We start from the raw sequence: 14452 nt of genomic DNA, 5'->3' as shown, positions 1-14452 counted from the left end.
AGGGAGAAAGGGTAATCAGAGGCGGGGCAGCGGAGGGGAGGACACAGGTGGAGCCAAGGTGAGGCCGGCAGCTGAACCCACCTTGAGCACAGGAATGTTGTCCTGACCGCCCTTGAAGACAGCGCGATTGCAGAGCCCAGCGATGTGAGACAGGGCCACCCAGGTGTGTGAGCTCTTGTCGAATGAGGTCCCTGGGGGAGGCACGTGTGAGGGCCAGGGGCTCCTGGAGTCAGCCCCCGATGGTCCCCGCCCAGGACCTGCACTCACCTGACTGGTCCTCAGTGGTGTCAGCCTCGTGGATCTGGTTGTCAAACCACATGTGGGCGACCGTCATGCGGTTCTGAGTGAGGGTCCCCGTCTTGTCCGAGCAGATGGTGGATGTGGAGCCCAGAGTTTCCACAGCTTCCAGGTTCTTCACCAGGCAGTTCTTCCGGGCCATACGCTTGGCGGTCAGCGTCAGACACACCTGGAGGATGAGCAAGGGCAGGCGAGTTATAGGGAGAGGCCCGGTGGCAGGGTTGGATGAGTGGCGTGAGGGCCACAGCCCAGCTGCCCAGCCCCCGGAGAATCTGGAAGGCCTAGAAAAGAACGAGGCAGCACCCAGAAATGCCACCCCCATGTTCAGACCAACAGAAACAAGGCAGAGATGCCCAAAGACAGAGACTAGACTATTCATAGCAGCCACATGCATAATAGCGTAAAATGGCGGAGCACGGTGGCTCACGCCTGTAATCCCAGCACTTTGGGAGGCCGAGGCAGGCAGATCATGTGAAGTTGGGAGTTTGAGACCAACCTGACCAACATGGAGGAACCCCGTCTCTACTAAAAACACAAAATTAGCCGGGCATGATGGTGCATGCCTGTAATCCCAGCTACTTGGGAGGCTGAGGCAGGATAGTCACTTGAACCCAGGAGGCGGAGGTTGCAGTGAGCTGAGATCGTGCCATTGCACTCCAGCCTGGGCAACGAGAGCGAAACTCCGTCTCAAAAAAAAAAAAAAAAAAAAGTGTAAAATGGCCAGGTGTGGTGGATCATGCCTGTAATCCCAACACTCTAAAGGGCCAAGGCACAAGGATTGTATGAGCCAAGGAGTTTGAGACATGCCTGGGCAACACAGTGAGACCTCATCTCTACTATATATATATATATATATTTTTTTTTTTTTTTTTTTTTTTTGAGACAGAGTTTCGCTCTTGTTACCCAGGCTGGAGTGCAATGGCGCGATCTCGGCTCACCGCAGCTTCCGCCTCCTGGGTTCAAGCAATTCTCCTGCCTCAGCCTCCTGAGTAGCTGGGATTACAGGCACGCACCACCATGCCCAGCTAATTTTTTATATTTTTTAGTAGAGACGGGGTTTTACCATGTTGACCAGGACAGTCTCGATCTCTTGACCTCGTGATCCGCCCGCCTCGGCCTCCCAAAGTGCTGGGATTACAGGCTTGAGCCACCGTGCCCGGCCGAGATATATATATATTTTTAATTAGCCAGGCATGGTGGCATGCACCTGTAGTCTTAGCTACTTGGGAGGCTCAGGCAGGAGGATCACTTGAGCCCAGGAGTTCAAGTCTGCAGTGAACTATGTTGTACCACTGCACTCCAGCCTGGGTGACAGAGCAAGACCTTGTCTTAAAAACTGTCCAGGCCAGGTGCCGTGGCACGTGGCACCAGGCTGGGGTGCAGTGGCGCAACCTCGGCTCACTGCAACCTCCGCCTCCCGGATTCAAGTGATTCTCTTGCCTCAGCCTCCCAAGTAGCTGGGATTACAGGTGCACATCACCACGCCCAGCTAATTTTTGTATTTTGTAGAGATGGGATTTCACCATGTTGGCCAGGCTGGTCTTCAACTCCTGACCTCAAGTGATCCACCCACCTCGATTTCCTAAAGTGTTGGGATTGCAGGCATAAGCCACCCTGCCAGGCCCTAATATGGAAAACTTCGTATAAAACATTAAGTAAAAGAATGAAGGAGGAGAATGGTATTTCCAGGATAGTCCCTGCCATGTACCTTGAAGACAGTATTTAGTCAATATGCTCATGTCAGGGAGACCTCTCAGAGAACGGACTTCTGGGGTGAAGCTGGCAGCAAAGCAGCCAGAGGAAAACTTTAAAAAAATTATTATTTTTGGCCGAGCGCGGTGGCTCAAGCCTGTAATCCCAGCACTTTGGGAGGCCGAGGCGGGTGGATCACGAGGTCAAGAGATCGAGACCATCCTGGTCAACATGGTGAAACCCCGTCTCTACTAAAAATACAAAAACTTAGCTGGGCATGGTGGCACGTGCCTGTAATCCCAGCTACTCAGGAGGCTGAGGCAGGAGAATTGCCTGAACCCAGGAGGCGGAGGTTGCGGTCAGCCGAGACCGTGCCATTGCACTCCAGCCTGGGTAACAAGAGCGAAACTCCGTCTCAAAAAAAAAAAATTATTATTATTTTTATTACTACTATTTTCTTGAGATGGGGTGTCCCTCTGTCACACAGGCTGGGGCACAGTGGTGCTGCCTCAACCTCTCAGGCCAGCCTTCCAAGTAGTTGGGATTACAGGCACGTACCACCATGCCGGCTAATTTTTAATTTTTGTTTTTTTAGACGGAGTCTCATGCTCTTGTCACCCAGGCTGGAGTGCAGTGGTGTAATCTCGGCTCACTGCAACCTCCGCCTCCCAGGTTCAAGCTATTCTCCTGCCTCAGCCTTCTGAGTAGCTGGGAGTATAGGTGCCCAGCACCATGCCTGGCTAATTTTTGTATTACTAGTAGAGCCAGGGTTTTCACCATGTTGGCCAAGCTGGTCTCAAACTCCTGACCTCAGGTGATCCACCCGCCTCGGCTTCCCAAAGAGCTGGGACTACAGGCGTGAGCCAGCCTTTAAATTTTTTTGTAGAGATGGTGGTCACACTATGTTGTCCAGACTGGTCTCAAACTCCTGACCTCAATCAGTCCTCCTGCATCAGCCTCCCAGACTTGGAATTACAGGCGTGAGCCACTATGCCTGGCCCATGATTTTATTTTATTCATTCATTTTATTTTTATTTATTTATTTTTCCTTTTCTTTTCTTTTTTTTTTTTTTGAGACGGGGTTTCACCATGTTGGTCAGGCTGGTCTTGAACTCCCAACCTCAGGTGATCCGCCGGTCTTATCCTGCCAAAGTGCTGGGATTACAGGCGTGAGCCTCTGAGCCTGACCTATTTATTTTTTGAGCCAGAGTTTCCCTCACATTGCCCAGGCTGGAGTGCAATGGCACGATCTTGGCTCACTGCAACCTCTGCCTCCCAGGTTCAAGTGATTCTCTTGCCTCAGGCTCTCGAGCAGCTGGGATTACAGGTATGTGCCACCATGCCTGGCTAATTTTGTATTTTCAGTAGAGACAGGATTTCACTATGTTGGCCAGGCTGTTCTTAAACTCCTGACCTCAGGTGATCCTCCTGCCTTGGCCTCCCAAAGTGCTGGGATTACAAGCGTGAGTCACTGTGCCTGGCCTCGTTTTTCCTTTTTTAACTTGATGTATTCTTCAGACTTTTCATCATGAGAGAGCCATTCTTCATTTTGTGAGTGAACTTAACAAGCAATAGGATTGCTGGCTCTTTATGACTCTCCAGGGTTTCTCAAGATTTTTGTTTGTTTCTTCTTTGATTGTTTGCTTTGTTAATGAGCCCATCTGAGTCAGGCCCCTCCTCACTCAGGATCTAGGAGGTTCAGCCCTCAGTGCCCAAGTTGTCTTTCACAAAAACACCGTGATCTAGGACCCCAGCCCCTCCTCCCTCAGACTCAGGTGCCCAGGCCCCCAGCCCCTCCTCCCTCAGACCCAAGAGTTCAGCCCCCCAGCCCCTCCTCCCTCAGACTCAGCAGTCCAGGCCCCCAGCCCCTCTTCCCTCAGACTCAGCAGTCCAGGCCCCCAGCCCCTCCTCCCTCAGACTCAGCAGTCCAGGCCCCCAGCCCCTCCTCCCTCAGACTCAGCAGTCCAGGCCCCCAGCCCCTCCTCCCTCAGACCCAAGAGCCCAGGCCCCTGCCCACCCCCACCCCCAGACCCAGGAGCCTGGCCTTACCGTGACAGTGGCCAGCAGACCCTCTGGGACATTGGCTACAATGATGCCAATGAGGAATATGACAGCCTCCAGCCAGGTGTACCCGAGAATGAGGGAGAGGATGAAGAAGGAGACACCCAGGAAGACAGCGACGCCGGTGATGAGCTGGATGAAGTGCTCAATCTCGATGGCAATGGGCGTCTTGCCCACCTCCAGCCCTGATGCCAGGGTGGCGATGCGGCCCATGACGGTGCGGTCGCCCGTGGCCACCACCACGCCCCGAGCTGTGCCTGCAGGCCAGAGGCGTTAGGCTGAGGAGGGTGGCTCAGGGAGGTTAGAAGGCCCTACCCCCTGAGACACGTCCCTGTGTCTGCCCCAGCTGCATTTCTTCTTTGCACCCGCCTCACCTTCCACACAATTGGTAGAAAAGAAGGTGATGTTCCGAGTCTCCAAGGGGTTGTCGTGTGTGCAGTCAGGAGAGCGGGTCTGGGGCTCGGATTCGCCAGTCAGGGAGGAGTTGTCCACCTGGAGGCAGGTGCAGCAGAGAGAGGGCTCAGTCCAGGGCCCGGGACAGGAGGGCATTTGCGCAGGGGGCATGGGGCTGAAGCCTGTGTGCCCAGAGATCACAGCTAGAAGCCCGGGTGCCCAGTGGGCACATGGTGTGTGGGAGGCCAGGGGCTGGGATCCTGAAGGTGGGGAGGACATAGAGCTGCTGGCCAAGGTCTACGGTCCCTAAGGATCTTGAAGGATGAGGGCTGGGCCTGGACTTCTGACTGCTGGGTGAGGAGGGGACCCGGGTCTAAACTCCTGGGTCTGAGGGAGGAAGGGCCTGGGGTCTAAACTCCTGGATCTGAGGGAGGAGGGGCTGGGGGCCTGGACTCCTGAGTCTGAGGGAGGAGGGGCTGGGGGCCTGGACTCCTGAGTCTGAGGGAGGAGGGGCTGGGGGCCTGGACTCCTGAGTCTGAGGGAGGAGGGGCTGGGCCTGGACCCCTGGGTCTGAGGGAGGAGGGGCTGGGCCTGGATCCCTGGGTCTGAGGGAGGAGGGGCTGGGCCTGGATCCCTGGGTCTGAGGGAGGAGGGGCTGGGCCTGGACCCCTGGGTCTGAGGGAGGAGGGGCTGGGCCTGGATCCCTGGGTCTGAGGGAGGAGGGGCTGGGCCTGGACCCCTGGGTCTGAGGGAGGAGGGGCTGGGCCTGGACCCCTGGGTCTGAGGGAGGAGGGGCCGGGCCTGGACTCCTGGGTCTGAGGGAGAAGAGGCTGGGAGCCTGGACTCCCTGGCAGCGTGAGGGAGGGTAGAGCCAGGCCCCAGGCCCAGGCCCACCTTGCAGCCGTGGGCTGAGATGATCCGCAGGTCAGCTGGCACTCGGTCTCCGCCTTTGATCTCCACCAGGTCCCCGACCACCACCTCCTCAGCGTTCACCTGCATCTTCTCACCTTCCCGGATCACCAAGGCTTGCTGGGATGAGTTGGAGCAGTGTCACCTCTCAGACTCCCTCTGCCTGGGGGTCATCGGACCCGGCCCCCAGCCCATTCATCAGCCCCATCTTCCCCCTTGCTGGGCACCCCTCACCTGGGGCACCATGTTCTTGAAGGACTCCATGATCTTGGAGCTCTTGGCCTCCTGGTAGTAGGAGAAGCAGCCGGTGATGATCACCACAGCCGCCAGCACAATGCCCAGGTATAGCTGTGGGGAGATGGGGGACACTGATCAGGGGCCGCCCAAGGCCCTCCCCACCAGTCCCTGCCCGCCTGGAGTCTGGGAAGGGAGCTTTGTGTCAATGGGGGTCTGTATTTGTGTCCCTGGCCCTAGGTTAGTTATGAGGGTCTGTGTGTCTGAGTCTCTCCCATCTTGAGTCCCCCTTTCTTCCTTCCTTCTCTTCCTTCCCTTCCTCCCTCTTTGTCTCTTTCTTTCTTTCTCTTTTTCTTTTTGAGATGGAGTTTCGCTCTTGTTGCCCATGCTGAGTTCAACGGCATGATCTCAGCTCATTGCAACCTCTGCCTCCCAGGTTCAAGCGATTCTTCTGCCTCTGCCTCCCAAGTAGCTGGGATTACAGGCATGCGCCACCATGCTTGGCTAATTTTGTATTTTTAGTAGACAGGGTTTCACCACATTGGTCAGGCTGGTCTCGAACTCCCAACCTCAGGTAATCCACCTGCCTCGGCCTCCCAAAGTGCCAAGATTACAGGCATGAGCCACTGCTCCCGGTGCCCGGCCGAGTCCCTCTTTCTGTAACGGGTGTGTCTGAATCTAAGGGTTTGCTGATTTTTTTTTTTTTTTTTTTTTTTTTTTTGAGACAGGGTCTCACTCTGCTGCCTAGGCTAGAGTACAGTGCACCATCTCAGCTTACTGCAGCCTCAACCTCCCAGGTTCAAGCAAGCCTTAGCCTCTGGAGTAGCTCAGATTACAGGTGTGCACCACCAGGCCTGGCTATTTTTTGGTATTTTTTTAAAGACTGGGTCCGTCTGGGTATGTTACTCAGGCTTCGGGAACTCCTGGCCTCACGTAACCCTGCTGCCTTGGCCTCCCAAGGTGCTGGGACGCAGGCGTGAGCCACCACGCCTGACTTGTCCATCTATTTTGTGTCTGTCCTCCTGCATGTGTTGAAGAGTCTGGATATGCAGCTGTCTGTCCATGTGTCTGTCTGACTGGGGCCTGCCTGACTTCCCATCTGCAAGGCGGCTTGTTTGGTTCTCCGTGTGTGGATCTCTGTCTCTGTGTCTCCAGCTCTGCCTCTCCATGCGAGCTGAAGTCTGAGACTTCAGGCTCTCTGCCTGTTTAGGTTTGAATATCTGAGGACACTGTCTGTGCCTGACTCTCATGTCTGTCACCAGGTTATGCCTGTATTGCTCTTTGTGTATGTGTGTCAGTGTGCATGTGAGTTCCTCTGTCAGTCAGTGTATGTCTGAGTGTGTGTCTGGGTTTCTGAATTAGGTGGTCCTGTTTTGTTTTGTTTTGTTTTTGAGACGCAGCCTCGCTCTCAAAAAGCTGGAGTGCAGTGGTGCGATCTCGGCTCACTGCAATATTCTGCCTCCCAGGTTCAAGTGATTCCCCTGCCTCAGCCTCCTAAGTAGCTAGGATTACAGGCGTGTGCCACCACGCCTGGCTAGTTTTTTGTATTTTAGTAGAGATGGGGTTTCACCATGTCGGCCGGGATGGTCTCGATCTCCTGACCTTGTGATCCACCTGCCTCAGCCTGCCAAAGTGCTGGGATTACAGGCGTGAGCCACTGCGCCCAAGGTAGCTGTGTTTGAATCCACATCCTGGTGTGGCTGTGGATTCAACAGCCACACTGACCCTCAACGCGCATGTGTGTGTGTGCACGCACATCTACGCAGGCGAGATCTGTATGTGGCAGGTGTGTGGGTCTGTGTGATGCACATGGGATCTGAAACTGCATCTCGAATGTGTCCCTGTGTTGTGGGGACAGGCCCTGACGTCTCAGCCGCAGGGCATGCCTGGGTCTCTGTGTGACTCACTCTGGGTATCTGTCAAGCCGTGATCACTGCTGGTGTCTGTTCTCAAGGCCACTGAGGTCACACAGCCTTGGGACAGAGCCCCAGCTCACACGTCCTGCTGTGGGGCCGTGGACAAGTTCCCTGGCTTTTCTGCGCCTCAGTTTGCCTTGTATTGGATCTGGTTCTCTTGCTGGGTGAGTGTGAGTTAGATGGGGGAACGGAGGAGAGTGGCTGTGAAGAGCCTGGAGGGATGGGAGGAGGTGGGGGTAGTGTCTGGAAATGAACGTGTGGGGCCGTGCATAGGGCAGGGTCCAGGCACTCACGTTGTCACCAGAGGGGTCGTCCTCGGTGCCCGCCTGGATACCATAGGCCAGGAAGCAGAGGATGGCCCCGATCCACAGCAGGATGGAGAAGCCCCCAAAGAGCTGGCGGCAAAACTTGACCCACTCCGGGGTGGTAGGCGGCGGCGTGAGCGCGTTAGGCCCGTCTCGGGCCAGGATCTCCTGTGCTTTGCTGTGGGTCAAACCCTGGGGGACAGACAAAGGACTCACACAGAACCTTCCCTGGGCAACCCTGGCACCCAGGCCTTCACCATATCCCCAGAACTTCAGACACCAGCCCCAGCCCCGCCTCCCTCAGACCCAGGAGTCCAGGTCCCAGCCCCTCCTCCCTCAGACCCAGAGGTCCAGGCCTCAGCCCCTCCTCCCTCAGACCCAGGGGTCCAGGCCTCAGCCCCTCCTCCCTCAGACCCAGGGGTCCAGGCCTCAGCCCCTCCTCCCTCAGACCCAGAGGTCCAGGCCTCAGCCCCTCCTCCCTCAGACCCAGGGGTCCAGGCCTCAGCCCCTCCTCCCTCAGACCCAGGGGTCCAGGCCTCAGCCCCTCCTCCCTCAGACCCAGGGGTCCCAGTCCACAGCTCCTCCTCCCTCAGACCCAGGGGTCCCAGTCCCCAGCCCCTCCTCCCTCAGACCCAGGGGTCCCAGTCCCCAGCCCCTCTTCCCTCAGATCCAGGGGTCCAGGCCTCAGCCCCTCCTTCCTCAGACCCAGGGGTCCTAGTCCCCAGCCCCTCCTCCCTCAGACCCAGGGTCCCAGTCCCCAGCCCCTCCTCCCTCAGACCCAGGGGTCCCAGTCCCCAGCCCCTCCTCCCTCAGACCCAGGGGTCCTAGTCCCCAGCCCCTCCTCCCTCAGACCCAGGGGTCCCAGTCCCCAGCCCCTCCTCCCTCAGACCCAGGGTCCCAGTCCCCAGCCCCTCCTCCCTCAGACCCAGGGGTCCCAGTCCCCAGCCCCTCCTCCCTCAGACCCAGGGGTCCTAGTCCCCAGCCCCTCCTCCCTCAGACCCAGGGGTCCCAGTCCCCAGCCCCTCCTCCCTCAGACCCAGGGGTCCCAGTCCCCAGCCCCTCCTCCCTAGTTCCCAGGCTCCCAGCCTGCAGCCCGGCCGCACCTGCACACAGTCTGTGTTGTATTTCCGGCAGACCTCTTCCACTGACATCTTGTGCTCTGTCTGAGGAACAGGAATTTGGGGGAGATGGTGAGTGCCTAGGCCAGCCGGGAACTGGCGGGGCTCTCTGGAGGGTGTGCAGGCAGAGGGCAGGGCTTACCATAGCTACTTCCTTCTTGAGGTCATCCAGGTCCCGGCGCTCCTTGCCCTTATTCTTCTTGGGCGAGCCCTTGTCATCTTTCTTGTCCTGCGAGGTGGCGATACGATAGCTGTCAGAGTCACCAGACTGCGGGCGAGAAGGGGTTCCAGGGGGACACCGGCCCTCCGTGCCCCGGCTGTCCTCCTGTCCTATGCCCCTCATCTCTGGGTGGGGGTTTGTCTCCCTCTCGGGATCTCCCTGTCTCTCCCGGCGCCTCTTGGTGACTTCGGGCCTTGTGAGTCTCGTCTGCTCCGAGTGGCTTCCCTGTCTCTCGTTCCAGGTATCTCTGAGTCTTTGTCCCTGCAGGTCCCTGTCTGGCTTCTGCCTGTTTCTGTCTCTGTTTCTCTGCCCATCTTTGTGGCTCTCTCCCCTTCTGTGTTCTGTGTTCCATGTGACTTTGTTTTTGTTTTTTGAAACGGTCTCGCTCCATGGCCCAGGCTGGAGTGCAGCAATCACAGTTCACTGCAGCCTCGACCTCCCAAGCTCAGGTGATCCTCCTGCCTCAGCCTCCCACATAGCTGGAACCACAGGTGTGTGCCACCATGCCTGGCTAATTTTTTAGTTTTTTTTTCTAGAGATGAGGTCTCACTATGTTGCCCAGGCTTGTCTCTTAACTCCTAGACTCAAGCCATCCTCCTGCTTTAGGCTCCCAAAATGTTGTGATTACAGGCGTGAGCCACCGCATCTGGCCTCTATGTGGCTTTTTAACTCTGTGCTTCTGCCTCTTCTTCCCTCTTCCTGGCCCTGTCCAGCTTTCCTATGTATCTGTCTTTTGCTGTGTCTCCATCTGTGTCTGTCTGTCTCCTTCTCTTCTGTCTGTCTCTCCAGCCCTCCGTTTGTGCCTCTTTGTCTTATTGCTGCTTCATCTCTCTGTCTCCTGTCTCTATCTCTCCATCTCTGTATCTCTGTCTCTGCAAGCTCTTTCTCTCCCTTGATAGCTCTCTCTCCATCGCTCTGATCTTTTTATGTTGTCTCTGTCATTCTCTAACCTGATCCCCATCTCTGGGTCTTTCTGCGTGTGTCTTTCTGTGATTTTGTCTCTCTCTGATCCCTGCTTCTTTCTGTCTCTCTGCCTTACATGATGTCTGCCTCCATCCCCTGGCTGCCTCTCCCCAGGTCTGGGGAGTTTCTGTCTCTCTGGGTTCTTACTTCCCTCTGAGTTGGCATCTGAAGGATCAGTACTTTCTGTCTCTTTTTCCATCTTTTGGTCTGTCTCTCTCTGTCATTGTGCCTCCATCATCTCTCAAGCTGTCTCCTTCCCTGGGGTGCTCACATCGCTCCCTGCTGTCTCTATTCCTGTTTCAACCTCTCTCTCTCTCCCGGAACCCTCTCCCCCACCACCGCCGTCTGTGTCTCTGCTGTATCTCTCTGGGATCTCCTATCTCTGAATCTCTTTCTATCACTAGGCTCTCTTCTTTATGTCTGTCTCTGTTGCTCTTCCTCTGTCTCTCTTTGGAATTTTCCTTTCTGTCTCTCAAATCTTCCGTCCCCTCCTTCCTCTCATTCTCTTTCTCTCACTGTCTCATCCTGGAGTTTTGCTCCCTATCTGTCTCTTTCTTCCACTGTCTTCCTCTGGGATTTCCTCAATACCTCACTCCCAATGTCTCTCTTCTCTGGGATCTTCTCCTTCCCCCCATGTATAGATATAGATATAAATATAGATATAGATATGTATATAACTGTCTCTTTCTGTAGGACCTTCCTCTCTCTTTCACCATCTCTCTCTGGGCTCTTCCTCTCTCTCTCTCTCTCTCTCTTTCTATATATATATATATATATATATTTCTGTCTCTTTTTGTAGGACCTTCCTCTCTCTGTCTCTCTCTGGGAACTTCCTCTCTCTCTCTGTATATGTATGTGTAAGTATATGTATATTTATATAAATGTATATATGAATATATCTGTCTCTTTCTGTAGGACCTTCCTCTTTCTCTGTTTCTCTCTGGGATCTTTCTCTGTATCTCTGCCTCTTTCTCTAACTTTCTCTCTGGGATCTTATTCTCTATTTCTGTCTCTCTGAGATCTATCTCTGTCTCTGGGATCTGCTTCTCTATCTCTGTCTGTCTATGTCCCTCTGTCTCTGTCTCTCTCACTGTCTCCCTCTGAGACCTTCTCTGTCTCTCTCTCTGACTCTCTCTGGGATCTTCCATGTGTGGGGCCATGGAGCATGCTTAACAGAGGGTGGGCCTGGCCAGCTCCCTGGAGGACAGAGCAGGAGAGCAAGAGGCAGAAGCCCAGTCCCGGCTTGAACTGCACGTGGTATGAGTGCCTGAAGTCCCAGTTTGGGAGCCTGGGCGATAGGGAGGGCAGTGTTGGGAGGCTGGTGGGAGGGGTGGGGTGAGGCTGGGTGCCGCCAGGGCCTCTGACAGGCCCTGCAGGCCCAGGGCCAAGCTGGGATCCGAGGCTCAGTGCGGCTCAGCACTAATCTCCTCGTGACCTTGTAGAGGGCCTGAGCTGCCTGCTGTCTGCCCCCAGACCCAGAGGCTGAGTCGGAGGGTGGGGTGTGCAGGGAGGGGCAGCAGCCTGGAGATCTGGGAGCCTCAAGAAGGGGTGCAGGGGGTGGGAGGGAGGCTTGGCCCTGCGCCAGCCCTGCAGCAGCACTGCGTCTCAGACGTGGAGGCACAGAGGCTTGGGGGACAGGGAGACCATCTTTCATACTCCCCTGCAGAGCCAGAGGTGCTCTCAGCCTTGCTCAATGGGGTAAACCCAGGGACAGAGAGACATGGGAAGATGGAGAGATGTGGAGCCACAAAGGCGTGGGGTTGAGTCCTGTGCAGGAGATCAGGAGAGGGCAGAGATGGGGTTCTGGAAAGAGAGGGAGAAAACCAGCTGCCCAGCTGCCCACAGAAAACCTTACCGAAGGCTGGGAGCTGATGCTTGCAGTGGTAGGGGGAGAGGGTAGCCTATAAAAGCTAAGGGCAGGGCCAGACTCTTCGATCCTGAGAGAGGCTGGGGACCTGGACCCCAGGGTCTGAGGGAGGAGGGGCAGGGGACTGGATTCCTGGGTCTGAGGGAGGAGAGTCTGGGGGGGACTCCTGGTCTGAGGGAGGAGGGGCTGGGGTTGGACACCTGGTCTGAGGGAAGAGAGGCTGTGCCTGGACTCCTGGTCTGAGGGAGGAAGGGCTGGACCTGGATACCTGGTCTGAGGGAGGAGGAGCTATGCCGGGACTCCTGGTCTGAGGGAAGAGGGGCTGGGACCTGGACTCTTAGTCTGAGGGAGGAGGGACTGAGGGCCTGGACTTCTGGTTTACCCTGGCCCTGGCCTTGGTTTCTGCTCGCCCTTGCCATGACCAGATCCCCTTGAGGGCGGGCTCCCATCTGTTGGAGTGCAGAGCTGAGGCTTTCCCAATCAAGGCAGGAGGCCCAGATGGGCGCGCTGCGGGGCGGGAGCACCTCTGAGGGTGGGGGCCTCGCCTGTCTCGCTGTGGCCGCCTCTGCAGCTCCTTGCCATTTTCCGTGCTGTCCGCCTCTCCCTGATCTGGCGCCAGCTCCCACAGCCTCTGCGCCTGGGCCAGCCTCCCCTCCCCCTCGCAGGAGACCTGGCCCACATCTCTGGGCATCCCTCCCTTGACCTCCCCCTTTGCCCTCTGCCTCCTCTTCCCATCCCTCAGGCTGACAGTGATTGCTGCTGGATAGGAAATATCTGTCCTTGTGTCTCTTCCTCTGAGCCTCAGTTTCTCATTTTCTTTCTCAATGTCCCCCTATGTGTCTCAGCCATGTCTCTCTGCTTGTCTCTGCCTCTTTGTCTCTATGTCCCTGTCTCTTTTTGTGTCTTTTTCAGAGCATCTCTCTCTGTGTTTCCATGTGTCTCTGTCTTTCCCTCCCATGTCTAAGCTGCCTTCATTTCACCTCTCGTCCCCACTCCTTTTCCTAAGACCCATCCCCCCACTTCCTTCTCTAGGGCTTTGAGCATCAGTCTTCTCTCCCAGTCCATCCACAGCTTCCCTCCCTCCATTCCACTTACCTGACAGCCATCACTGACTACCCCTTTCTCCCTTCTCTCCCCTAGTCCTGCCCCAACCCAATCCTCCTTCCCAGGCCCCTGGCCCACCCCACCCCACCCCACAGATCTGCAGTCCCATCCCCCACCTCCATCCCTGGGCCCATCAGCCTTTCTCCGCCATCTTTCTCCCCAGCCCTCAGACTCCCCTTCCAATGGCCTCTCCTGCCCTCTGCATCACACCTACCCCTCCTACTCCACCCTCTCCTCCCTTGATTCCCCCGTGCCCAGCCCCGCCCCAGACACACAGGGAGGAATCCAGGGCTGCAGCAAGGGTCAGGTGGTCACCCAGAGAGGGAGGCGGCATCTGCTGGAGAGACTCGCAGACAGACAAGGACACACGGACACAGAGGCAAGGACACAGACAGGCATGCACGTTGCCCACTACACATTTGCACACGCACACCCTCAGCCATGCGCTCAGTCTCTCCACCGTGGCTCTCCTGTTCCTCTCCTCCTTCCAGCCTCCCATGCCTGCTCCCCTACAGTAGGGGCTGCACACACACACACACTGCAGCCCCAGGCTGCGACACTGCAGAGCCCGCATACACACACACACACACACACACAGGCACACATATACACACACACACACACACACTGCGGAACCCCCCCACCCCCACCCATCCAGGCCTGGAAGGAGAAAGAGAGGTCATCTGATGTCCATCCCGTAGCCCGGACCTATCCGCATCCTGCCAGGGAAGCTGGGGAGGGGGTTGGGGGGACTTCGATAACCCCAGACGCACTAACAGAGCTCTCAGACACACCCAGACGTGATGGCAGACTTTCAGACACCACGGGGGCCACACACTCGCTGCCAGGGCCTGACCGAGCCAGCAGCTCCCATACACACATCCAACCGTGCACATGCAACACCACAAGGTCAGGCGGAAATGCTGAGGGCTGGCCCTCGACCCCGAGGACCCCAGCACACAAAGCCATGCCAACGTGCGCCACAGGCCCCCCGCTGCCCCCAGCGGCCCCGTGCATGCATTCGCAGCAGCCCCAAGACCACACGGATCGGCCAGGTCAGCTGGCACCCCGGGTGTGGCAGGCCTAGCCCGGTGCGCAGGGGTCCAGGAGCCCCCGCCCCCCGCGCACACCCAATGTCACCGGCCCCACAATGTCACACAGAAGCAGCGCCCAGTCGGCCCAGCACCTACCCCCATTTTGGCGGCTCCGCGGAGAGAGGGCCAGACGGGCGCGTCGGGGGCCTCGGGGCGGGCTCAGGCGCGGGCTTGGGCTGGGGACCTTTGCAGCGCCCGCGCCTCAGTCGGTGTGCGCGTCCGTCCGTCCGTCGGTCCCACCGCACAGAGGCTGCGGCGGCCGCCGCCTCCGCCTCCTCA

The 14452-nt window shown here is 57.1% G+C and overlaps 1 protein-coding gene across 2 annotated transcripts in view; it reads right to left on the bottom strand.

The window, feature by feature from the left end:
- ATP1A3 (ATPase Na+/K+ transporting subunit alpha 3) overlaps positions 1-14452 on the bottom strand; it is a 28795-nt gene extending 14343 nt beyond the window's left edge. The window contains exons 1-10 of one of the 2 annotated variants that reach the window (XM_039466116.2): positions 14270-14452; positions 9068-9154; positions 8911-8970; positions 7796-7999; positions 5587-5700; positions 5338-5472; positions 4425-4542; positions 4039-4307; positions 268-466; positions 82-191 (exon numbers count right to left, since the gene is read on the bottom strand). In XM_039466116.2, the coding sequence (XP_039322050.1) occupies positions 82-191; positions 268-466; positions 4039-4307; positions 4425-4542; positions 5338-5472; positions 5587-5700; positions 7796-7999; positions 8911-8970; positions 9068-9154; positions 14270-14275 (1302 nt within the window). In that variant the 5' untranslated portion in view covers positions 14276-14452. Of the gene's footprint in view, positions 1-81; positions 192-267; positions 467-4038; positions 4308-4424; positions 4543-5337; positions 5473-5586; positions 5701-7795; positions 8000-8910; positions 8971-9067; positions 9194-14269 lie in introns of both variants that reach the window. The other variant, XM_074385600.1, reaches the window with a different exon arrangement.

Source organism: Saimiri boliviensis, chromosome 14, assembly GCF_048565385.1.
Source record: "Saimiri boliviensis isolate mSaiBol1 chromosome 14, mSaiBol1.pri, whole genome shotgun sequence".
Lineage (NCBI taxonomy): Eukaryota > Metazoa > Chordata > Mammalia > Primates > Cebidae > Saimiri > Saimiri boliviensis.
The sequence above is the reverse complement of the archived record's forward strand: the minus strand, read 5'-3'. Positions and strand labels throughout refer to the sequence as shown.